We start from the raw sequence: 25,421 nt of genomic DNA on the forward strand, positions 1-25,421 counted from the left end.
AATGGTCCATCCAGTCTGCCCAACCTGATTCAATTTCAATTTTTTTAATTTTTTCTTCTTAGCTATTTCTGGGCAAGAATCCAAAGCTCTACCCGGTACTGTGCTTGGGTTCCTACTGCTGAAATCGCCATCAAAACCTACTCCAGCCTGTCTACAACCTCCCAGCTATTGAAGCCCTCTCCAGCCCATCCTCCCCCAAACGGCCATATACAGACACAGACCATGCAAGTCTGCCCAGTATTGGCCTTAGTTCTTCACTATTTACTATTATTTTCCGATTCTAGATCCTCTGTGTTCATCCCACGCTTCTTTGAACTCAGTTACAGTTTTACTCTCCACCACCTCTCTCGGGAGCGCATTCCAGGCATCCACCACCCTCTCCGTAAAGTAGAATTTCCTAAAATTGCCTTTGAATCTACCACCCCTCAACCTCAAATTATGTCCTCTGGTTTTACCATTTTCCTTTCTCTGGAAAAGATTTTGTTCTACGTTAATACCCTTCAAGTATTTGAATGTCTGAATCATTGTAGGACGTGAAGTTCTTCTGAGTATGAAAGAGGAGCGGGACTTGGGTGTGATTGTTTGTGATGATCGTAAGGTGGCCAAACAGATAGAAAAGGTGACAGTGAAAGCCAGAAGGATGAGGGGAATGTCCAGTGGGAAAAAGGAGGTGATAATGCCTCTGGTGTGGTCTCTAGAACTGTACACAGCAGTCTAAATGAGACCTCAACTTCAGAAAAATATAAGGATGGATTCTATCCAGAGGACGGATGCTGACATGGTCAGTGGTCATCATTATAAAGCATATGGGGACAGACTTAAAGATCTCAGTCTGTCTATGTTGGAGGAAAGGCGGGAGAGGGGAGATATGATAGAGATGTTTAAATACACACGAGGCGAGTCTTTTTCAATTGAAAGGAAAGTGTGGAATGAGGGGGCATAGGATGAAGGTGAAAGGGGATAGATTGAGAAGTAACCTCCAGGTGAGGAATGCTTGGAATGGCCTCCCAGACTGATTTCTAAGGGAGATGGCAGACCAGAGGGATCATATGGTCTTGATCTGTCTCCATTTTTCTCTCCTATGTTTCTCTGACTTGTACTTTTCTTAGATAATTCTTTGCTTTCACAGAATTTCAAGAGATTAAATTTTGGGCAATACAGGAGTTTCATCTGACTTCCAGCTCCTGGTATTTCTATATAATCTCAGAGGAGTCATGAAACTGCCTTTTCTCCTAGGACAAGCAGGATGAATCAGCCACATATGGGTGTTGTCCCAACACCTCCCAATTTGCGGATAAGCTCTCCAATAGCTCAGAGAGATTTTTTTTTTTCTCTGAGCACGTGCAGTGCCCGGGCCCCACTGGGCATGCCCGAGCCCTACCCATTTCCCCCTGCTTCCCCCTAATCCCCAGTCTTTAGTTTCCGCCCGTTCCCATCGGTCGGATTTTTCTACAGCTCTCCATTACAACTTTTCTACTCATCAACTTGAAGATGCCTGAATCATCTAAAGAAACAACTGGGATGCAGGAGGAGGATGAACACACTGGATCCTCATGAATTGTGCGCCCACTGATTGGATCCGGCGCTCGAGGTTTCCGTGTGGCTTGCATTGTGCGCACATGTCACCACGTGCACGCAAGCTAAGGAAGAGGGCACTGAGAGACTTCATGAAGAGAAGTGAGGCCAGAGAATCTTCCTCCAGCAGCCATCCTCATCGGAGCGTAGCAGTGGGGGATCCACAGACGAATCCGGTGAGGAGCCTCCAGGACATCCTGGCTCAGTCAACCCCCCCCGACTGCAACTTGCCCGGTCGAGAAATCTCTCCCGGAGGTCCTGCATGCTGTCGCTAGCCGCCAGCCCCTGCAGGAAGCCGATAGGAGTCTCACCAGACCGAGAGATCTCTCCAGGAGTTCCTGCATGTTGCTGCTTACAGGCAGCCTCCACAGGGCATGAAGAGAAGTGAGGCCCGAGAATCTTCCTCCAGCAGCCATCCTCATCAGAATGCAGCAGCGGGGGATCCACATGCTACAGTGGCAAGGAGCCTCCAGGATGCCCTGGCTCAGCTAATCCCCCCGCCTGCACTTGGCCCGGTAGAGAAATATCTCCCGGAGTCCCTGCATGTTGCCGCTTAGAACCAGCCTCTGCAGGGCAGCCGATAGGAGTCTCGCCAGACCGAGAGATCTCTCCAGGAATCCCTGCATGTTGCCACTTATAGCCATCCTCTGCAGGACAGCCGATAGGAGTCTTGCATGCTGCTGCGTAAATCCACAGCCTCTGCAAGCAACAGATCGGGGCTTTCACCCTCCAGACGGCATGCTGCTGCTTACAGCCAGCCTCTGCAGGGAGCCGATTGGGGTTCAAAGGTAAGTCCTATCTGCTTGTTTTTGGGAAAACCTCTGATAATCTGTTGCAGCCCTGAGGGCTCTGCCCCACCCTCCTCCCAATCTGAATTTAAGGAGAAAGAATCTCCCATGCTTCTTTCCCTTGGAGGGGACCTGCAGACCTCTCCCCCCAGTAGGAGACATGCTGCCCCAGAGTTCAGCTTATAAAGGACATGCTGAAAAACAAAACAAAACCCAACTCGATGTTTCTTTCCCTCTTGGGGTCCTGCAGAGTCTACAATTCACACCTTTCCCATCCCGCCCCCCTCCCCCTCTCATGTTGGGAACGAGGAGTCTGCCTTTCTCAGCAGGGTGCTGATATCTTCAGAGATGCGGCATGTCAGACCATGCCTCTCCAAAGGTGGGGGTTTGAAACTCCTCAGTCTAAAAAGCTGTTTGCTCTTCATAAAACCTAGGCAGAGTGCTTTTCCAGCTAGCATGAGGGACTCTGTACTATTCATGATTTCTATAGCACTGAAAGGCATATGCAGCGCTGTACAGTTTAATATACAATAGGCAGTACAGCAGCAGAAGCCCACTCAAGAGGCATTATCACTCCTCTTTCTCTGCCTCCAGGCACAGTGGGAAACGCAGCCAGGTGCACTGGCACAGATGAAGGGGTGCATCCTGCCCCTTCTCTGCAGGCTCTCCCCCCCTCTCAAGAAGGACAGAGAAGGGCGGTGGGGTACATGGAGCCACCCAACCAGTCAAGTGGAGCAGCACATGAACCTGCGAACCACCAGGGGTGGGACCAGCAGCCACAGTTAATCCTCCTGCTGACCCACTCCTCTCTCAGCGGGCTACACTCCCCACTATGTCCCCCTTTAGAGGGATCCACGCACAACAACATGGCGCGGTTCAGCGGCATGCCATGCACCCAAGCAACGGAGGAACAAGCTACACACCAGCCTCCAGCCACGCCCCGAGTCACCACTCACAAAAATAAATAAATATTTACTAAAAAAAAAAATAAAAACCAAACAAAAAATTAAAAAAACAAAAACCCACAAACGAGGACTCACCCCAAGTCCCTCCAGAAACTCACAGCCTTTCTTAAGATCCACAGAGTACTACAAGGCCTGAACTAACAGTACCAGTACTTCACGCAGGCAGTGGCGATTCCAGTCCACAAGAACCTCCTGGACTGCAGAGACGAGATTTGGCTGACTCCCTCCTCAGGGCAACCAACATCAAGGAGACTGGGATTGAAGTACCAGATCTTTCCAGCCCAGGGATTCGACAACCCGCAGCAGCCATACATGGACATTGCGGTAGCTTAAGAGAAACAGGGCAGCACGACCCTCCCCCTCCAACCCCCGTCAGGGAAGGACCTGAAAAACCCTGGTTTCCACGGGGAAAAAGACCTTCGAGGGCGCAATGCTGAGCGCATGAATTGCTGGGCTCCAGTTCCAGATGCGGCTTTATCAGGAGGCCAGTGAGAGGAAATAAATAAATAAAATAAAATAGAGACTCCAGCTCACAACTGAGCCAGTCCACACTGGCAGCAGTCTGTGCCCCAGCGCTCGCAACAGTAACATAACTGCTACGCAAACAAGCACCGCCCGAGGGGCAGGGGCATCCAAGGGCAGCCCTCTCCCCAAGACAAAAACAGAACCTTGACCACCCTCCGGCCCAGCAGGATCAGATTGTCTGCGAAGGCTTGGCCCAGGATCACCATCGACCAGTGGGCCCTCAGCATCATCAACCAGGGATTCCGAATTCGTCTCCACTCCCGCCCCCCTCCCCCCGAGTGGGCGGGGCAACCCTCAATCTGACGACCCAACTTTCCTGCAGCAAGGAGAGGACCTGCTTCGGCAGAATCAATAGAGGCAGTGACGAACAGAGGAGATCACCAAGGGGTTTCTACTCCAGGAACCCCCGCATCACCATGGACAAGGACAACGCTCGTTCCTGGATCTCTGTAAGCTCAACAGATGCATACACAAGGTCCAGATGCACTCTCTGGGTACAGTCTTGGCCCTGTTACAGCCCGAGTATTGGCTAGTATCCCATGCACCCAGCCCACAGGAGGCATCGTCGCTTCTAAAGCCAAGACAGACGCCTTCAGTACAAGGTCCTGCCCCTTGGACTCTCAACGGCTCCAAGAGCGTTCACAAAGTGCGTGGCAGTGGCACATCCTCGCCTTCAAGGGGTGCGCGTCCTATCTTATCTCGACAGCTGGCAGCCCCGTCAACCACCATAACCCTCCTCCAAGAACTGGGGTTCCTCATCAACTACATGAAATCCCACCTGATACCCACCCAGGGGATATCGTTCATCTGGGCAGTCATCGACACCATGCAGACCAAGGCCGTCCTACGGGACTACCAGATCGACGCCATGACATCCCTGGCCCAGTGCATCCCTGCCAGCAGCTCATCGTCAGCACACTCCGGTCCTTGTTGTGCAGCACACCAGACTATTCATGTGATCCCTGAAAGGGCACCTCAGACGTCACTGGGACCAGTGTACCCAACCTCTGACCACCCACCTACTGGAGCTCAGGGCCTTAGGGAATGCCCTCGAAACCTTCAAACAGGCAGGGCAGTCCTCACCCAAACAGAAAACCAGGTGGCCTCGCACTATATCAACAAACAGGGAGGGACAAGGTCAACCTCGCTATGCAAGGAAGCTTGCCACATGTGGGAGTTCTCCAACTCCATTCAATGCCCCATCCAGGCAACTTACCTCCTGTGGGATCAGAACGACCTGGCAGAACGACTCAGCCACCAGCTGGATCCCGATGAGTGGTGTCTCAACCCAGCGGCGATGAAGAAGATCTTCAGCACCTGGGGCACACCGAGCATCGACCTGTTTGCAACTGAACCGAACTCAAAATACTCGACCTTCTGCGCAAAGAGATCAACCCATCGCCGTCTCAGCCCCGAAGGTCTGTCTGTGAATTGGAACACCCTAATTCCTGCAGAAGATTCTTCAGGACAGAGCAACGGTCATCATGATTGCCCTGTTCGGGCTCCTGCAACCATGGTTCCCGTTCCGGCAAGGGATAGCGGTTCACCCACCTCTCCCTGCTCCCGATCAGTGCAGTTCTCATTATCCCCTCCACCACGACCTTCAACCAGAAAACGCTATGGGTTGAAAGGGAGAAGGTTCCGCTACCAGTGCACAGACACGCAGCGAGACCCCTACAACTGCCCCATACCGGACATCCTGCAGTACATACTGAGCTTATCTCAGGGGGACCTAAAACCCACTTCCATCAAGGTCCACCTAAGTGCAATCACGGCATACCACGCTGGCCTAGACAGCAAACCAGTGTCGAGGCATCCAGTAATCACAAAATTTCATGAAGGGACTGTCCAATCTGCACCCACCGGTCAGACCACCACCGCCCGGATGGGACCTCAACTTGGTGCCGCATCGTCTCACCTCGACCCCTTCAAACCTTTGGGGGAGGCAGATCCCGTATTCCTGGCTGGGAAAACCCTGACCATCGTGTCTACCGACACACTCCCTCATGAGAACAGGGTGGTACCCAGAACCCACTCCCGATTCTTGCCGAAGGCGGCTTCAGCGTGCCTCCCGGCACTCTACATCTCCCCACAGGGAGGCACACTGCCACCTCAGCAACACCTCCTGGACTGTGTGCAGGCCCTGACTATGCAGCAGATTAGACAAGCCTCAATTGTTCGTCTCCTACGACCAAAACAGACCAGGACTTCCGGCCACTAAATGCAGGCGCTCGCGCTGGATATAAGAGTGCATCCCCTTCACCTATAGAAAAGCGCAGCATCAACCGCAGGTGGGAGCCAACGCCCACCAGCGCAGAACCATAGCCAACACAACGGCACATCTGAACCACACACCAATAGGGGACATCTGCGATGCAGCCACTTGGTCCTCCATGCACACCTTCACCAAGCATTACTGCCTCGACATAGCATTCCACGCTCCAAATGCATTCGGCCGAGCTGTCTTGGAAGTGGCTCTTCCCTCCCGGAGCACAGCCTTGACAAACACTGATCAAGTAGGGTGTTATAAATATCGACAAACACTGTTCAAGTAGGGTGTTATAGATATTGATTAAGTAGGTCTTCCAGCACTCCTTCCTAGACTGAATGTGGAATAGGCAAGTATGAATTCTCACATGCAAGTACGATTTGTCACTGTTGACCAGTTGGTTTCTCACTGTTCATTGATTGTAATTGACCAATTTCACTGTTCTGTGAGTTAAGTAGGTCTTCCAGCAATCCTGTCTAGTCTGAATGTGGAATAGGCAAGTATGAATTCTCATATGCAAGTACGAATTGTCACTATTGACCAGTTATGAATTGTCACCGTTGACCAGTTGGTTTTCTCATTGTTCATTGATTGTCATTGACCAGTTTTCGCTATTCTGTGAGTTAAGTAAGTCTTCCAGCACTCCTGTCTAGACTGAATGTGGAATAGGCAAGTATGAATTCTCACATGCAAGTACGAATGGTCACTGTTGACCAGTTGGTTTCTCACTGTTCATTGATTGTCATTGACCAGTTCATTGTTCTGTGAGTATTATTGCTCAGTTAACACAGCACTTTATCTAAAACCTTGTTTCCACAACTTCACCTGCTTTGCCTGATTACCCTGCCCGGCTCGGCCTCCACAGCCAGGCGAGGGATGCACAAAGCGCTAAGGCGCAGGTCCAGTCGGTTCATTCCTCGGCTAGGGAGTCACCCATATGTGGCTGACTCATCCTGCTTGTCCTAGGAGAAAGTGTAGTTACTTACCTGTAACGTAGGTTCTCCGTGGACAGCAGGATAGTCAGCCACACAACCCACCCGCCTCCCCATACGGCCGACCCGGCCACAGCTAGGAACATCCTGGGGATTAGGGGGAAGCAGGGGGAAATGGGTAGGGCTCGGGCATGCCCAGTGGGGCCCGGGCACTGCACGTGCTCAGAGAAAAAAAAAAAAATCTCTCTGAGCTATTGGAGAGCTTATCCGCAAATTGGGAGGTGTTGGGACAACACCCATATGTGGCTGACTATCCTGCTGTCCACGGAGAACCTACGTTACAGGTAAGTAACTACACTTTATCTTATCTGGCGATTCATCAGAATTAACCTGCCTTTCCTGAATAATTAGAATTAGGTACAAAAAGCCCTTCACCAAAGGGATTACAGTCTTAAGTTGGTTCTGTCGGCAACAGGAAATGGAAGTGACTTGTTTAATGTCACAAAGTGTCAGTGAAGGGAACAGAATTTGAACCCTGATTGCCAAAGCTCCCTCCTTGTCCCTATTATCTCTGTAACATATTTTCTCATGCTCCAGTAAATATACTGAGGCTATATCAGAAGATGTTGCTGTTTCGTTGCATCCCAGGATAGATAATGGAACCATCTTTATTGATTCCAATTTCTCTACTGTTCTCCAAGGGGAGCTCAGAACGGTTTACACGAATTAATTCAGGTATTCAAGCATTTTTCCCTGTCTGTCCTGGTGGGATCACAATTTATCTAATATACCTGAGGTATTGGGGGATCAAGAGACCTGTCCAAGGTCACAAGGAGCAGCTCCAACCCCTGCATCCCACTCTCAGACATAGTATGATAGGAGATAGCATGGCAAACATCTTGGGGACTTTAGCTTTGTCTTTGATTGGTTTTAGACCCATGCCCGCAAGTTTGTAGTGCCTGTACATTAACCATTTCCACGCATGAAACGCTGATGTAGTCCCCTCCTTAGACAATCACATGGAGCCAGAGCGGGGTTTGAACACTGGCTCCCAGCCTGCCACTCTTGGCATTACACAACTCGTTGCTTAAAGGGGACATTGCCCGAGACATATGTAGGTCAAAGGGGCAAATAGCACATGGGGCATCTACATTTTCAACTCTGCTTGCAAAGCCTGTTGGGGGGAAGTACCTGAGGGCAGATTGAAAGAAAGCCAACCCTGGGACATTTTCAAGGTTGCTTCAGGATGCTTTTCAAGCAAAACAGCCTCCATTACTCCCCCCTCCCCCCCCCCCCCCCAGGCAGGAGTAATCCCTGGTCATAGTCTCATCAGGGAAAGGGAAAGGGACTCGATATATTTTCTGTGGTTACAATCAAAGTAGTTTATATATTACATACAGGTCCTTATTTTGTACCTGGGGCAAAGGAGGTTAACCTTGCAGTGTATTAATTCAGCCTCAGGACGGGGGGACTGCAGATCATTTTTACTCCTCTCAGTCCTCTGGGTGGGAGACGATTTTGAATCAGACGGAGTGGGTTGTGGTTTCAGTGTGTGCCACTGCAAACAGCATCGACGCAAAAATAGAAACAAACTACATAAACCTCTCAATAAAACAAAATGAAATAAATAAAAGAATGCACCCCCACCTCTAATGTGGCCAGGGTGGAAAGGAGCTCACCTCCTGACATGGGTGGTGGTGGTGGTGGGGGGGGGGGGTTATGTAGGAGCTTGCATTCTCGTTCGATGGCTGTGAACGTCTTCTATGCATCTGTCTGCTCGTAGGGATGTTTAGACGTTTTGGTGATGGGGTGACAACATGTGCCAAGAGGGGCTTCTTTGCTGTGAAATTTTGCTAACCTCTGGGGAGTTGGGAGCAGTGAAACTAGACCTTGTTCTGGAGGAGGCTGCAATTGATGGGGAAAGAGGGCAGGAACAGGCCAGGGAGAGAAGACGGGATCTCTAAGGAAAGTATTGGGAGAGTGCTCAGTTTGCTCCTTTCTGCTGCAGGAATGAACATCGTCCTTTTCACACTGGCCCTGGCGGCGAATAGGGTTTTCTTCACTTATGGGGTTCGCACTAGGCGGGAAGCAGCGCCGGGGTTGCATGTACAAGGAATCCGAGATGCTGCTGGTTCCTACTGCCAGAAGAGTGAATCTTGCTGCACTGAGAGGGAAGATACTTGCACTGTGCCCTACCTGGATACCGTCTGCTACTGCGATGTGTTTTGCAACCGCGAAGTCTCTGACTGTTGCCCTGACTACTGGACGCACTGCCAGGGCATGGAACCCCCTAGCTACATCCAGAGAGGTAGGTCATTCGCCAAAGTCTCTCACTTCCAGTGTTGAATCACTGCTATCCATGGCGTGGATGGGAAGGGGACAGCACTCTGGGGAGGGTCCGAGTTGAGGAAGGAGTGGGAGCATTTCTGTAGTCTTTAAGTTTTCTCGGCATTTTGTGTGCTCATAATTCAATCAGTGACCCATGAGGCCCTGTAGCTCAACGCTGAGCTGAACCTGAGGTCCTGTTGCACTCTGGAGGTGAACTCCTGGCATTACTGCTGAGGGCAACCCTAAAAGGTAGTGGGGCCAGGTTAGATGAGGACATGGGGTGGAGGATCTGGGAATTTCTGCATGGGCTGGATGAGCCATTGGTTCATGTGTGACTTGGTCCTGTCTCTGGCTAAGCTGACCCTGATCTTGGTGAGTTGGAGTCCTACTGGTGTCACTGGGTGATGCTGGTATAGTTTGCATCAATGACTGGACTAGTGTTGACTAATATGCTTTTCCTTGCATTTTTCTAGGATGTGTCCGTCATGGAAAAAAATACCCCTTAGGGGCAACATATCAAGATAACTGCAATCTATGGTGAGTATACGCACGCCAACAGTCCCTACCCCAAAGAGCTGACAGTCTGTGTGCTAGGAGGCAGCATGTAGGTGCTGGAGGTGAGGTTGGCATTCCGGACTGCATTTCTCCTTGGCTAGCAAGGGTCCAGACTCAAGGACTGGGAATCCATTACCAAATGTGAAAGATTAAAAGATGATTCGTACAGCCGTCACAGTGACGTCTCGTGGTTTTGAAAAGGGACATTTTCTCTACTGGATTTCCCAAAAGGTTCAAACTCAGACTTAGACGTTCGATTGAAAATGCCCCTCATTGCATCACTGCCTCCACTTTGTCCAAGCCACACACGGCATAAGAGCAGATGCCCATTTTCCATGCACTTAGCCAAATGTATCTCTAGGTGCATTATTTTAGATAAGTCCCTGTTTTGGGGTAAAGCAGGATTTACGGGTGGAAAAGGCATTTTAAAATTTCCCCCCAACAGAGCAGCTGGAGAGAAGGGGGTGCTGGAGCCAGATGAACATACCAGAGTCTCCATTTCCTTGGCTCAGGGTCCGGTAGATGGAATTCCTTTCCACCCCCCTCCCCTTGAACGATTCTCCTTAAAGATGCCCAGATGTAGGGTTACCAGATTTTCCGTAACAAAAATACAGACCCACGGCTCCGCCCCCCAGACCCGCCCCCCTCAACCTGTTCGTTTGTCAGAAGGGATCTGCGCATGCGCTGGTGTGATGCGATGGCGTGCGTGATATCACCGCAGCTCGCCGGAAGCTTTTCCAAACCCAGACAAAGTGCCGGGTTTTGATAAGCCGTCCAGACCATGTTCTCGAAAAGGCGTCTGGTAACCCTACCCAGATGCGAAGTTCTGGCAAAGCACATGGTATCCCTCATGACGTGTTTAGATTGAAAGCTGCCCAGAAGGTCTGTCCAAAGGGCGGGAGAGAAAGTTTTAATAAACTTGAACCTAGCTGTTTGTGGTCAGTGGGTCCAGATGTGCAGCGCACTAGAGAGGGTTTCTGTTGGTCCGAGCCGTCTGGGAGGCATGGAGCCTTTTGGGTAGAATGTGCCCCACTGGTCTGCGATGGATAAAGAGCTCTGTGGCGATCAGTTCGTTCCGAGCCTTCAGCACAGAAACATCAGCTCCTCTGTCTGTCCCAGGGAGCTTGCTCCAAGCTCTCGGCTTAATCTGCTTTAAGGGAGGCCTTTGATAAGACATTTTTGGCTGTCAGACAAACTCCATGTGCAATAGGGGGGATCATGACAAGAAGCCTCTGTCTGGTCTTGATGTTCTCTTCAATTTTCCGTTCCCCGACAGCAGGGCAGGGAGCCAGGCCTGTCCCACTGATCTCACGGCCACCCGGCCTCTTCCATCATTTGCGGAGCGCAAGCAAAAGCTTCAGTGTAGCAGGAAGGGATCGGAAAGCTCCACATGCAACATTGTATCCAGGTGTTCTTAAGGATATAAAGAGGAGTTTTATGTCTTTGATTGGGGGGGGAAGATGGAAAGTTAAAACAAATCATTTAGGGATGTACTGGAGTTATCAAACTGGGGCTACTGTTAAGAAATTATTATACTATTTTCCCATGCAATTTATTTTTTATTTAAAAAAATTTCTAATCCAATTTTCTCCAAGGCAGCTCATAAATTTCCATACATAATACACTTCTCCCTCCGTATTTGTGGTTTCAGCAATCCCAGTTTCAATTATTCACAGTTTTTAGCTTGCAGTCTCCTCCCCCCAAATTACATCAGCTTGCATAGAGAAATCGCTGATTCCAAGCTTTTACAGAGAAAATCGCTGATTCCCAGCACTTTCTTCACCATATTCACAATGGTTTTTTTAATAGAAAACAGCGAATAACATATGAAAAAGTTATTTATGGTTCTGTTAATCCCCTATCATAGCGAATACAGAGGGAGAAGTGTAAAATACACATTTTCAGAGGAGACATACATTAGGTATCTGTCCTCCCATCTTCCTGGAAGGGAATGGGTTAAAACAGGGGTCTCAAACTTGTGGCCAGGTACTATTTTGAGGCCCTCGGTATGTTACCATTGTTCTAGAACGTTGCCCGCCTCACCGCTGTGACCTCACGCAAGCGCTTTCCTGCATCCGTGCGCGATCGTGAGTGGAGTGGAGAGGACAGCCGCCTAGACGCAGGAAAGCGCTTGCGTGAGGTTACAGCAGTGAGGCGGGCAACGTTCCAGAACGTAAGGTAACCACTGGAGGACAGTGCAGCTTGTGCGTGTGTACGTAATCTCGTGAACTCTCGTGAAATTCGGCACCTCTCCTGGCGGCGACTGCTTGATGTAAGATGGCGGTTGTGTCCGCTGCTGGAGGAAGTGAGAGCCAAAGGCAGTTGCGGACGCGACCACCGGGACACTTAAGGCCCAATTTTTTCAGGCACAAGTCGGATATTGATTCTCCCCTAGAGGACTACGCCAGAATCTTGATACTTTAGATTAGAATCTAAATCACAATTTTGCATGAGGTAAAACTCTTTATAGTTTATAAATCTTTCCATAATTTCAGTTATACACAGCTGAACTTCACTTTCTGCATGTTTCCAAGTTTATTTAAAATTTCTTATAGCGCTCAATCACGCTTCTGAGAGGTGTACAATAAAAATACAGCTTATAAATAATAAAACAAGGTTGGTACTTGACAGTTAAAAAAGCGACAGGGGAGGTTAGAGGACTAAAAACTTTCACAAAAATCAACAGGAACAAATGGAAAAAGGGGAGAACTACAATATTTTGAGAAAAGAGAACAAATAAGGGGGGGAAAACGATGGGGGAGGGGGAGTTGGCAACGGCAGTCAGCAAATGTTTGGCCCTTACAAGGGCCGTTAAGTATCAAAGGCGTATAGCTGAAATTATCAGAAGCAATTAAGGAAAGATTTATAAACTATAACAAGTTTTACCTCATGCAAAGCTGTCATTTCTTTAATAAGACATTAACTATTTTTTCTGCGGCCCTCCAAAGGGTTTGAGTTTGAGACCGCTGGGTTAAAACATGACTTAGCAGGATCTGTGTCACAGCTCAGCTCCTTACAAGGAATTAAAGAGTTGCAGAATGTGCTCAGTGTTCCCAATGACTGAGTTTATCCCCTGGAGAGGACACAAGAGCTCGGGGGGGGGGGGGTACCTGTCTGGAGTACAGGACATGGCAAGGGTAGACCCCCACTACGCTGGCCAGGTCCAGTAGTGGTGGTTCATTCTTGTGTTTGTCCTGGGGAATTCAGTGAGGGCCTGGAGGTAGTCCAAGGTCAGGTTGACCTTGGGTCTGCTGAGATATTAGTTGAGTCAGGTTAAAGTGCTGCAGTCGTGTGCACTGGGGATGCGGTTTGCTTTGAGAGTGCAGCAGTTTGCTCACTGGCCCTGGGTGTGCGTGTCTGTATGTGACTTGTGCCCAGAAGTAGGGAAAGTGATTAAAGAGACTGTGCCAAGCTAAGTAGTGCAATGACCGAGTTTTGATAGAATGGATTTTCATATGATTTTATAAAACAAGCAACTCTCTGAGGTTTTGCCCCTACTGGAGAAGCTTCATAACTGTGGTTTTCTGTCTGAGGTTTTTCCCTCCATCTTTAATGACACATGCTTTGCCACTCACTCGTGTAGTTATAATGTCGAATTTAAGTAATCGCAGATGAACCCTTTCATCTTGCTCTTCTCTAGCACCTGCAGCAGCGTTGGGCACTGGGATTGCGAGCAGCACGCCTGTCTGATAGACCAAGACATAATTCACGCCATCAACCAGGGCAGCTATGGGTGAGCATGTCATCTCTTTGATACCTGATGTGATGGAGTTTCCTGAAACTTCTCCCCCTACTGTATCTGTCACTCAGTTCACTCTATAAGAATGAATTTAAACAAGGCGCAGGATGTAAAGGACCTACAGTCTGATGATAAACATAGGACATCAATTTGCAACCTATCACCAACATAAAATCCTTTAGCTCTGGGCAATGTTTGAGGGGATTCGGTAATCCCATATTCTTCTGTCTTTCATTGCAGATGGAGAGCTGGGAACTACAGCCAGTTCTGGGGCATGACCTTGGATGAAGGGATCCGGTATCGACTGGGAACCAGCAAGCCATCCACCACTGTGATGAACATGAATGAGCTGCACGTGAGTTCCAACAATGCATCGATCGTGGAGGGAGTAGAACATTTTGGAAGTTCTGTGAAACTGCCCCCAACACAGAAACCAACTGCAAAGTGCATTCACTCCGTTCTCTGTTACTTTTCTCCCCCATACCCCCAAATCATGATTGATCTGAGAGGGAGAGAGAGAATCCAAGAGCAATGTGTCATTACTGAAGGAGTTCAGTGCAAGATCTGACAGATTCAGGAGGATGGGTTAAGCGCAGGAGGGTTACTAGGGTTCAGGGGTTAATGTAAGGAGAGGCTCCCCATTTTGCCTCCTTCCAGTCCCTGGACCTCATACCCTTTGTTTCTGCAGATGACATCCAACTATTGACCAGCATCACCAGTTTGGATCCAACAAAAACTATGTCCCTCTAACAAAATCTATCCAAAATTGTGGAATGACTTCAGCTCCATTGACAACAACTGAATGTATCCAAATTGCAAGCTATGATTTTTTGGCTGCTGGGACAACCCTGCCTTGATCACCCCCAACCTACTAGCAGAGATTTCTATCACGTTTTCTAACACAATGAGAATTCGGGAAGTTACCTTTGAAAACACCATGAGCTTCAAGCCACAATTTGCCCATATCATCAAAACTTCGTTCTTCAAACTCAGATAATTTTATTCTTTTTTAAAACATCTTTTTGATAAATCTGCCCTTCATATATTAGTCCACTCGTTAGTGATGACCCCTCTAGATTACCGCAAAGCCCTTTTTTATGGCTCCTCCACTCAAGATATTCATTGGTTGCAGATTGTCCAAAATTCAGCTCTTTGCCTCATCACAGATTTCACCATGTCACACACCTCTCGAGTTAAGAACATTGGTTGCCTATCTCCTGTAGAACTATATGCAAACTACTTGCTATGCTTCACATGATTCGTTACTCAGGCATGCCACAATACCTCTCCAGTATGCTCACTCCTTGTTCCCCTTCACAAATACTATCATCCTCCCAAGCTAATAATTTTGTACTCTGCCATGCCTTTGTTCGAACTTGCATTTTCACCATTGTGAGTCCCACACTATGGAATTCTCTTCAACTGATCTTCGGCTTGAAATGAGTCTAGCAAGACTTAAGAGCAGTTTGAAAACTCATCTGTTCAAAAATGCTTAAGACCTATATGACCTTTTGCCATTGCGTTTGCCATTGGCTCGCCCAGTTCAGCTAAGTTCCTGTACTCTCTCTTCTGTTAATTATTATCCAACAGTTTTTAATTGAGTTTACATTAATAAACTTGTTGATTCTAAGGTTGCTGCATAGGTTGGGGGTGATCAAGGTAAGGTTGTTCTGCATTGGGTCGGTTTATCTAGTTTTTGTGGTTTGCCCATCCCCTTTTCCCTCATATTGAAGATTGTAAGTAGCTTTGCTTCTCTTTCTTCACTGGGATTCTGATGGATGGTTGGAAGGAAGGGGTTAAGTGCAGGAGGGTGGCTGGGCTTCCGAAGGGATGGTGATAAGCGCAGGAAGTTCTGAGCTCTGGAGTGAGAGATGTGTACAAGTCAGCCTCTATTTTCCAGCTCTTCCTTGAGCTGTGTTTTACTTTTGTGCTATTTGAGTGGACAGTCAGCAAACTGCGGTTCCCACTTTCTGTACAGGAAATAGTGTAGTTACTTACCTGTAACGTAGGTTCTCCGTGGACAGCAGGATAGTCAGCCACATATGGGTGTTGTCCCAACACCTCCCAATTTGCGGATAAGCTCTCCAATAGCTCAGAGAGATTTTTTTTTTTTTTTTCTCTGAGCACGTGTAGTGCCCGGGCCCCACTGGGCATGCCCGAGCCCTACCCATTTCCCCCTGCTTCCCCCTAATCCCCAGGATGTTCCTAGCTCTGGCCAGGTCGGCCATTTGGGGAGGCGGGTGGGTTGTGTGGCTGACTATCCTGCTGTCCACGGAGAACCTACGTTACAGGTAAGTAACTACACTTTCTCCTAGGACAAGCAGGATGAGTCAGCCACATATGAGTGACTCCCTAGCCAAGGGATGTACCGACTGGACCTGCACCTTAGCGCTTTGTGCATCCCTCGCCTGGCTGTGGAGGCCGAGTCGGGCAGGGTAATCAGGCAAAGCAGGTAAAGTTGTGGAAACAAGGTTTTAGATAAAGTGCTGTGTTAACTGAGCAATAATACTCACAGAACAGTGAACTGGTCAATGACAATCAATGAACAGTGAGAAACCAACTGGTCAACATGACCATTCGTACTTGCATGTGAGAATTCATACTTGCCTATTCCACATTCAGTCTAGACAGGAGTGCTGGAAGACCTACTTAACTCACAGAACAGCGAAAACTGGTGAATGGCAATCAATGAACAGTGAGAAAACCAAATGGTTAACGGTGACAATTCATAACTGGTCAATAGTGACAATTCGTACTTGCATATGAGAATTCATACTTGCCTATTCCACATTCAGACTAGACAGGATTGCTGGAAGACCTACTTAACTCACAGAACAGTGAAATTGGTCAATGACAATCAATGAACAGTGAGAAACCAACTGGTCAACAGTGACAAATCGTACATGCATGTGAGAATTCATACTTGCCTATTCCACATTCAGTCTAGGAAGGAGTGCTGGAAGACCTACTTAATCAATATCTATAACACCCTACTTGAACAGTGTTTGTCGATATTTATAACACCCTACTTGATCAGTGTTTGTCAAGGCTGTGCTAGTGGTTGCTGTCCCTCCCAGGAGGGAAGAGCCACTTCCAAGACTGCTCGGCTGAATGCATTTACAGTGTGGAATGCTATGTCGAGGCAGTAGTGCTTGGTGAAGGTGTGCATGGAGGACCAAGTGGCTGCATCGCAGATGTCCCCTATTGGTGTGTGGTGCAGATGTGCCATTGTGTTGGCTATGGTTCTGCGCTGGTGGGCGTTGGCTCCCACCTGCGGTTGATGCTGCTCTTTTCTATAGGTGAAGGGGATGCACTCTTTTATCCAGCGCGAGCGCCTGCGTTTGGTGGCCAGAAGTCCTGGTCTGTTTTGGTTGTAGGAGACGAACAATTGAGGCTTGTCTAATCTGCTGCATAGTCAGGGCCTGCACACAGTCCAGGAGGTGTTGCTGAGGTGGCAGTGTGCCTCCCTGTGGGGAGATGTAGAGTGCCGGGAGGCACGCTGAAGCTGTCCTCGGCAAGAATCGGGGATGGGTTCTGGGTACTACCCTGTTCTCATGAGGGAGTGTGTCGGTAGACACGATGGTCAGGGTTTTCCCAGCCAGGAATACGGGATCTGCCTCCCCCAAAGGTTTGAAGGGGTCGAGGTGAGATGATGCGGCACCAAGATGAGGTCCCATCCGGGCGGTGGTGGTCTGACCGGTGGGTGCAGATTGGACAGTCCCTTCATGAAATTTTGTGATTACTGGATACCTCGACACTGGTTTGCTGTCTAGGCCAGCGTGGTATGCCGTGATTGCACTTAGGTGGACCTTGATGGAAGTGGGTTTTAGGTCCCCCTGAGATAAGCTCAGTATGTACTGCAGGATGTCCGGTATGGGGCAGTTGTAGGGGTCTCGCTGCGTGTCTGTGCACTGGTAGCGGAACCTTCTCCCTTTCAACCCATAGCGTTTTCTGGTTGAAGGTCTTCTGGCTGCCATAAGAGTGTGCTCCACGTCTTGTGGTAGGTTCATCCTCTCATCATCCATGCGGTCAGGGCTAAGGAACGCAGGTCGTGGTGGAGGGGGTAATGAGAACTGTACTGATCGGGAGCAGGGAGAGGTGGGTGAACCGCTATCCCTTGCCGGAACGGGAACCATGGTTGCAGGAGCCCGAACAGGGCAATCATGATCAACGTTGCTCTGTCCTGAAGAATCTTCTGCAGGACTTAGGTTGTTCCAACTCACAGACAGACCGTCGGGGCTGAGACGGCGATGGGTTGATCTCTTTGCGCAGAAGGTCGAGTATTTTTTGTTCGGTTCGGTTGCAAACAGGTCGATGCTCGGTGTGCCCCAGATGCTGAAGATCTTCTTCATCGCCGCTGGGTTGAGACACCACTCATCGGGATCCAGCTGGTGGCTGAGTCTTTCTGCCAGGTCGTTCTGCTCCCACAGGAGGTAAGTTGCCTGGATGGGGCATTGAATGGAGTTGGAGAACTCCCACATGTGGCAAGCTTCCTTGCATAGCGAGGTTGACCCTGTCCCTCCCTGTTTGTTGATATAGTGCGAGGCCACCTGGTTTTCTGTTTGGGTGAGGACTGCCCTGCCTGTTTGAAGGTTTTGAGGGCATTCCCTAAGGCCCTGAGCTTCAGTAGGTGGGTGGTCAGAGGTTGGGTACACTGGTCCCAGTGACGTCTGAGGTGCCCTTTCAGGGATCACATGAGTAGTCTGGTGTGCTGCACAACAAGGACCGGAGCGTGCTGACGATGAGCTGCTGGCAGGGATGCACTGGGCCAGGGATGTCATGGCGTCGATCTGGTAGTCTCGTAGGACGGCCTTGGTCTGCGTGGTGTTGATGACTGCCCAGATGAACGATATCCCCTGGGTGGGTATCAGGTGGGATTTCATGTAGTTGATGAGGAACCCCAGTTCTTGGAGGAGGGTTATGGTGGTTGACGGGGCTGCCAGCTGTCGAGATAAGATAGGACGCGCACCCCTTGAAGGCGAGGATGTGCCACTGCCACGCACTTTGTGAACACTCTTGGAGCCGTTGAGAGTCCAAGGGGCAGGACCTTGTACTGGAGGCGTCTGTCTTGGCTTTAGAAGCGACGATGCCTCCTGTGGGCTGGGTGCATGGGATACTAGCCAATACTCGGGCTGTAACAGGGCCAACGCTGTACCCAGAGAGTGCATCTGGACCTTGTGTATGCATCTGTTGAGCTTACAGAGATCCAGGAACGAGCGTTGTCCTTGTCCATGGTGACGCGGGGTTTCCTGGAGTAGAAACCCCTTGGTGATCTCCTCTGTTCGTCACCGCCTCTATTGATTCTGCCGAAGTAGGTCCTCTCCTTGCTGCAGGAAAGTTGGGTCGTCAGATGGAGAGTGCCCTGCCCACTCAGGGGGGGGGGGGGCGGGAGTGGAGACGAATTCGGAATCCCTGCTTGATGATGCTGAGGGCCCACTGGTCGATGGTGATCCTGGGCCAAGCCTTCGCAGACAATCTGATCTTGCTGGGCCGGAGGGTGGTCAAGGTTCTGTTTTTGTCTTGGGGAGAGGGCTGTCCTTGGATGCCCCTGCCCCTCGGGCGGTGCTTGTTTGCGTAGCAGTTATGTTACTGTTGCGAGCGCTGGGGCACAGACTGCTGCCAGTGTGGACTGGCTCAGTTGTGAGCTGGAGTCTCTATTTTATTTTATTTATTTATTTCCTCTCACTGGCCTCCTGATAAAGCCGCATCTGGAACTGGAGCGCAGCAATTCGTGCGCTAAGCATTGCGCCCTCGAAGGTCTTTTTCCCCGTGGAAACCAGGGTTTTTCAGGTCCTTCCCTGACGGGGGTTGGAGGGGGGGGTCGTGCTGCCCTGTTTCTCTTAAGCTACCGCAATGTCCATGTATGGCTGCTGCGGGTTGTCGAAGCCCTGGGCTGGAAAGATGTGGTACTTCAATCCCAGTCTCCTTGATGTTGGTTGCCCTGAGGAGGGAGTCAGCCAAATCTCGTCTCTGCAGTCCAGGAGGTTCTTGTGGACTGGAATCGCCACTGCCTGGGTGAAGTACTGGTACTGGTAATTCAGGCCTTGTAGTACTCTGTCTTGGTTACTTGTTGTCCACCCACGTGGATCTTGAGAAAGGCTGTGAGTTTCTGGAGGGACTTGGGGTGAGTCCTCGTTTGTGGGGTTTTTTTAGTAAATATTTATTTATTTTTGTGGGTGGTGACTCGGGGCGTGGCTGGAGGCTGGTGTGTAGCTTGTTCCTCCGTTGCTTGGGTGCATGGCATGCCGCTGAACCGCGCCATGTTGTTGTGCGTGGCTCCCTCTAAAGGGGGACATAGTGGGGAGTGTAGCCCGCTGAGAGAGGAGTGGGTCAGCAGGCGGATTAACTGTGGCTGCTGGTCCCACCCCTGGTGGTTCGCAGGTTCATGTGCTGCTCCACTTGACTGGTTGGTTGGCTCCATGTACCCCACCGCCCTTCTCTGTCCTTCTTGAGAGGGGGGGAGAGCCTGCAGAGAAGGGGCAGGATGCACCCCTTCATCTGTGCCAGTGCACCTGGCTGCGTTTCCCACTGTGCCTGGAGGCAGAGAAAGAGGAGTGATAATGCCTCTTGAGTGGGCTTCTGCTGCTGTACTGCCTATTGTATATTAAACTGTACAGCGCTGCATATGCCTTTCAGTGCTATAGAAATCATGAATAGTACAGAGTCCCTCATGCTAGCTGGAAAAGCACTCTGCCTAGGTTTTATGAAGAGCAAACAGCTTTTTAGACTGAGGAGTTTCAAACCCCCACCTTTGGAGAGGCATGGTCTGACATGCCGCATCTCTGAAGATATCAGCACCCTGCTGAGAAAGGCAGACTCCTCGTTCCCAACATGAGAGGGGGAGGGGGGCGGGGTGGGAAAGGTGTGAATTGTAGACTCTGCAGGACCCCAAGAGGGAAAGAAACATCGAGTTGGTTTTTTTTTGTTTTTTCAGCATGTCCTTTATAAGCTGAACTCTGGGGCAGCATGTCTCCTACTGGGGGGAGAGGTCTGCAGGTCCCCTCCAAGGGAAAGAAGCATGGGAGATTCTTTCTCCTTAAATTCAGATTGGGAGGAGGGTGGGGCAGAGCCCTCAGGGCTGCAACAGATTATCAGAGGTTTTCCCAAAAACAAGCAGATAGGACTTACCTTTGAACCCCAATCGGCTCCCTGCAGAGGCTGGCTGTAAGCGGCAGCATGCCGTCTGGAGGGTGAAAGCCCCGATCTGTTGCTTGCAGAGGCTGTGGATGGTTGGAAGGAAGGGGTTAACTGCAGGAGGGTGGCTGGGCTTCCGAAGGGATGGTGATAAGCGCAGGAAGTTCTGAGCTCTGGAGTGAGAGATGTATACAAGTCAGCCTCTATTTTCCAGCTCTTCCTTGAGCTGTGTTTTATTTTTGTGCTATTTGAGTGGACAGTCAGCAAACTGCGGTTCCCACTTTCTGTACAGGAAATCCAGCCTGTCACCCTCCAGCTTCAGTCTTTTCTTATGTGAAGTCTTTTCCCCTTCCTTATCAGTGTGTGACTCATGCTTGCACTGGGGAAGGGAGAAGATTTGCCCTTCTTGGAATGCAGGAGTTGCATTGGCTCTTTCAGAAACAGCTAAACAATCGCCAGAAATTTATAAAAATTCACTTCAATTTGTGCTTAGGAAGTATGTTAAGTGAGGGGACTTTCTGAACACAGGGCTGGTGTCCTTGGCTTGCTGCTTCTATTGTGTCTCAACAGGATACTGGGCAGAGACACCAATCTCTGGGATCTGCTGAAGTGGCTCTGTGTGAAACTATAAATATTTGTGGGTTTGTGGTGTAAGAAAAAAAAAGTGTTGGATCAGAGCGCAGTGCAATGCCCCCCCCCCCCTACTATTCCAGTACTGAGACCCTGGCATGAAGTTCTGCCAGTGAACCCTCACTCCTGTCCTGTCCTCTAAACCCGCTCCCCCTGCCTCACACACAGTCCCAGCAAGGAAGCTCACTCCTGTCCTGCAATGTCGAGCCCCTTCAACACAAACAGGCAGCCAACGAGCTCTGCCAGCGTACCTCAGTCCTACCTTAGCCCTTCATATTCCAATACTAAGATCACCCAACACACTATCCGTTACCTCGGTCCACATTTGTTATTTCATTGCTTGGCTACAGGACTCCACTGGAAGCTGTCTGGAGGGTGGCATTGTCTCTGTTCGGTACGTGGAGGGGCATTTTCGATAGGACGTCCCAGTCTGAGTTTGGATGATTTGGGAAAGACGTCCAGAAATCTGAGAAAATGTCCATTCTCAAAACAGCAAGACGTCAATCTCTTTTTTTTTTTTTTTTGAGAATGGACCTTATTACATCTATCTTTTTTGGCCATTCTCAAATATAAAGCTGTCCACATGAGAAAAGCACAAAAGCAAGTTTTTGGGACATTCAGGCAGCAGGCAGGAGTCCCACCTAGAGAACCCCCCAGCCAACTCCAACAGATAATAAACTCGGACTTAGCTTGATAGTTGATCCAAATGTCTATAATCTAAACAGGAGAAATTCTCAAGTTTACAGAACCTGTGTGATTTCCAAAGAAGTTTTAACACTCTTTAGTTATTCGCAGTATTATTTGATTGAAGCGCACGTGAGGTGTCCAGTGATGGTGTGAAGGAACGGGTTGGTCAATCTGTGCCTTTCATGTTGAGCGCTGGAGGTTCTCTCCTATCCTGACCCTACACACTAAGGACACCCCGGGTCACACATTTCATTTTAATTGATTGATTGTTCCATATATAGTAGTGCTCAGGTGCTGTATCAGGCAGATTGGTCCCCCTTTGAGAACCTATTAGACTTAGGCCGCTCTTTGGACGTTTCTTTCTAAGTATTTTTTTTGGGGGGGGGGAATTTTTTTGGATTTGACAGTACTGAAGTCAGGCTTACATTTTTAGCATTTAGACCTTATGTTAAAGGTTTGATTAGGCCTGAGGAGCATCCCAAGTCCTAAGTCCATCCTAAGCCCACCTAAAACTCGCCTCTAACATGCCCCCTTAAAATTTAGATGCCCTGGAGAATGCCCACTTACTAAGACGTCCAAGTGCTGGTTTATGCTGTCCTTTGGATGTCGATCTTGTTTGAAAACCAGCCCCATAATAGCATAGTAAATGACAGCAGATAAAGACCCGCCTGGCCCAACACGGACCAGAGCTGCATTTGCCGCTCCATCATGCTGAAATACTGGCATCTCAAAAAAGGCTGTCAGAATTTGTCACAATGCTAACCACAAACAGGCAGTTATATTTAATTACGGTCTTTGAAGAGTACTTTTTCTAATCCTGATTTGCAGCATTCATTGTCAATATTTGATTAAACCAACAGTGTTGCTGGCAACACGTTACTCCCGCTCGACCTTAACATTCTCCCTCTCTCCCTCTGAGCATGTGGAGGGTGGTGTGAAGGTTGCCTTGTCACTGTTGGTTTTACACGGAGGGTGTGTGGGGCATGGTTATCTTCCTTTTCTTCTATTCCAGATAAACATGGCCAGTAATGAGATCCTTCCAGCATACTTTAATGCTGCAGATAAGTGGCCTGGAATGATTCATGAACCCCTGGATCAAGGGAACTGTGCAGGATCCTGGGCATTCTCCACTGCAGGTAATATTTTTTCCTCTTGTAAACTGTTTTTTGTTTCCTTTCGGCTCCATTTCAAATGCCTTCCAACTTCCTGGCTCTGCCACTTGCATTTCTGTGTATCAGCCCAGGTCTTCTTAAATGCCATCTGTACAAGAACATAAGAATTGCCATACTGGGACAGACCGAAGGTCCATTAAGCCCAGGATCCTGATTCCAACAGTGGCCAACCCAGGTCCCAAGTACAGGCAGAAACCCAACATTTCAGAGCTGAGATTGTGATGTCATAATGCCTCATTCCACCAATGCCTAAGAGCCAACCTCAGCAGTGATGTCACACAATGGCTTGATTGTCCTATACCTGGCTCAAATAAGAGTTGCCACACTGGGAGAGACTGAAGGTCCATCAAGCCTAGTATCCTGTATCCAACAGTGGCCAACCCAGGTCCCAAGTACCTAGCTAGATCCCAAGTAGATGTGAGCCTTGACTGGTCATACCTTTCCTGCTTAGGACCACTAGGTAGCTGGGATGAGATCATACTGGATGTGAAATTTACCAGGACTTAGCCAACCTTGGTGTCTGACATCAGACTTCTTCTTGACAGCGGTTGCATCTGACAGGATCTCGATTCAGTCCATGGGTCACATGACCCCTATGCTGTCACCCCAACATCTGCTCTCTTGTGACATACGGAATCAGCGAGGTTGCAGTGGTGGAAGGGTGGATGGTGCCTGGTGGTACCTGCGAAGGAAAGGGTAAGTGTGCACATCCAACATCAAATGGAAGAAGAAAGCTTCTGCAAGGGTGATACAATGGAGGAGGAGGTTTTGGTAAATCTCTAGTTACTTATCAGGATATATCCTGTATCGTTATGGACCTGCCCCATCTGGAGAAATTTATTGTGGATAATATTTCATGAATTTATTTATTTATTTTTTTTGCTATGGGCTTTGTAGGGGTTTAAAGGAGGATTTATAGTTACTTAACCAGGTACAATAATGAGGGGGGAGGGTTGAATCTGTCTGATTTGCTTGTGTTTTTCTTGCTGTCCATAAAGAGACTTCACTAACAGGTGGAATTGTTTTCCTATTTCTATTGTGTTGGATAACTGAGCTAATTCTGAGTTTTCTTTGCTTGTTATGAGCCAATACCTCATATAGTTCAATAAATGAATTTAAAAATGATGAGAGCTTGGAATGGCACCTTGATCACTATCTATCACGGGGCACTTGACACATATAACAGACACAAGGGGGCAAATTCTATAAACAGCGTCCTGATTATAGGTGGTCTACTGCTGCCTAACCATCCAATCAGGATGCATGTTAAAAAAAAAAATCCTGAGGCAGGCCACCTACATTGTAGGCATCTCCGGGAGCCTAGAGCGGCACTTAGGCCTGCCTAAGCTCGCCTAAGGCTAGGCGTGAGTGTGGCTTCACCCAGAAGTGGCCTTAGGCACCTTCCTAGGCCCACGGTAGGCGCCTGAAATGTAGGCCAGTAAAATGCTGGCCTACATTTCAAGCAGATGCGGCTGCTTAGCTTATCGCCTCAAGGGATCTCCCTGCCGCAGTAGGTTTAGTGGCCGTGGCCACAGCAAGCTGCCCCCCCCCTCGAATATCGCCAGCAGGAGGGATGCCCAGTCCCTCCTGCCAGACACCTCCCCACCCCGTAATGTCTCATTCAAACATATGTGGACTATCATTTATTATAAAAATATATATTTTTTAAAGAAAATTTAAAATTTTTTTCTTGTGGAAATCAACCAATAACGCACCATTAAGAACATCTCCCTCCAGTCTTCTTTTGTTTTGATGAAACTAGTCAGCCATCTCTTTTGCTCCCCCTGCCCTTCTCCGTTTGCCTTCTGGTAACATTTCCTCTGTCTCCTCTTTCACCTTAGGGTTGTGACGGACGACTGCTACCCATTCACTAGTCAGGAGAAAGACAAAGTTCCTGCCAGAAGTCCATGCATGATGCACAGCCGATCCACAGGGCGTGGGAAGAGGCAGGCAACTGCTCGATGTCCCAGCCTGCACGCCCATTCCAATGAGATCTACCAGGCCACGCCGGCCTATCGACTGGCATCCAGTGTATGTTCCAAAAGCAGACAGTAGAACATGCTTATGGCGTAGACTCACATCTGCACACGCATTGTTCCCCAGTGCTTGCCTTCCTCCTATT

General features: G+C 49.1%; 1 protein-coding gene across 1 annotated transcript in view; it reads left to right on the top strand.

Annotated features, from left to right (window-relative positions):
* Positions 1-25,421, top strand: part of TINAGL1 (tubulointerstitial nephritis antigen like 1) — a 37,135-nt gene that overhangs the window by 5,575 nt on the left and 6,139 nt on the right. The window contains exons 2-8 of the mRNA XM_033957066.1: positions 9,063-9,362; positions 9,856-9,919; positions 13,578-13,670; positions 13,917-14,031; positions 23,140-23,263; positions 23,845-23,995; positions 25,141-25,330. Of these exons, the coding sequence (XP_033812957.1) occupies positions 9,065-9,362; positions 9,856-9,919; positions 13,578-13,670; positions 13,917-14,031; positions 23,140-23,263; positions 23,845-23,995; positions 25,141-25,330 (1,035 nt within the window). The 5' untranslated portion in view covers positions 9,063-9,064. The remainder of the gene's footprint in view (positions 1-9,062; positions 9,363-9,855; positions 9,920-13,577; positions 13,671-13,916; positions 14,032-23,139; positions 23,264-23,844; positions 23,996-25,140; positions 25,331-25,421) is intronic.

This window comes from Geotrypetes seraphini, chromosome 8, assembly GCF_902459505.1.
Source record: "Geotrypetes seraphini chromosome 8, aGeoSer1.1, whole genome shotgun sequence".
Classification (NCBI taxonomy): Eukaryota; Metazoa; Chordata; class Amphibia; order Gymnophiona; family Dermophiidae; genus Geotrypetes; species Geotrypetes seraphini.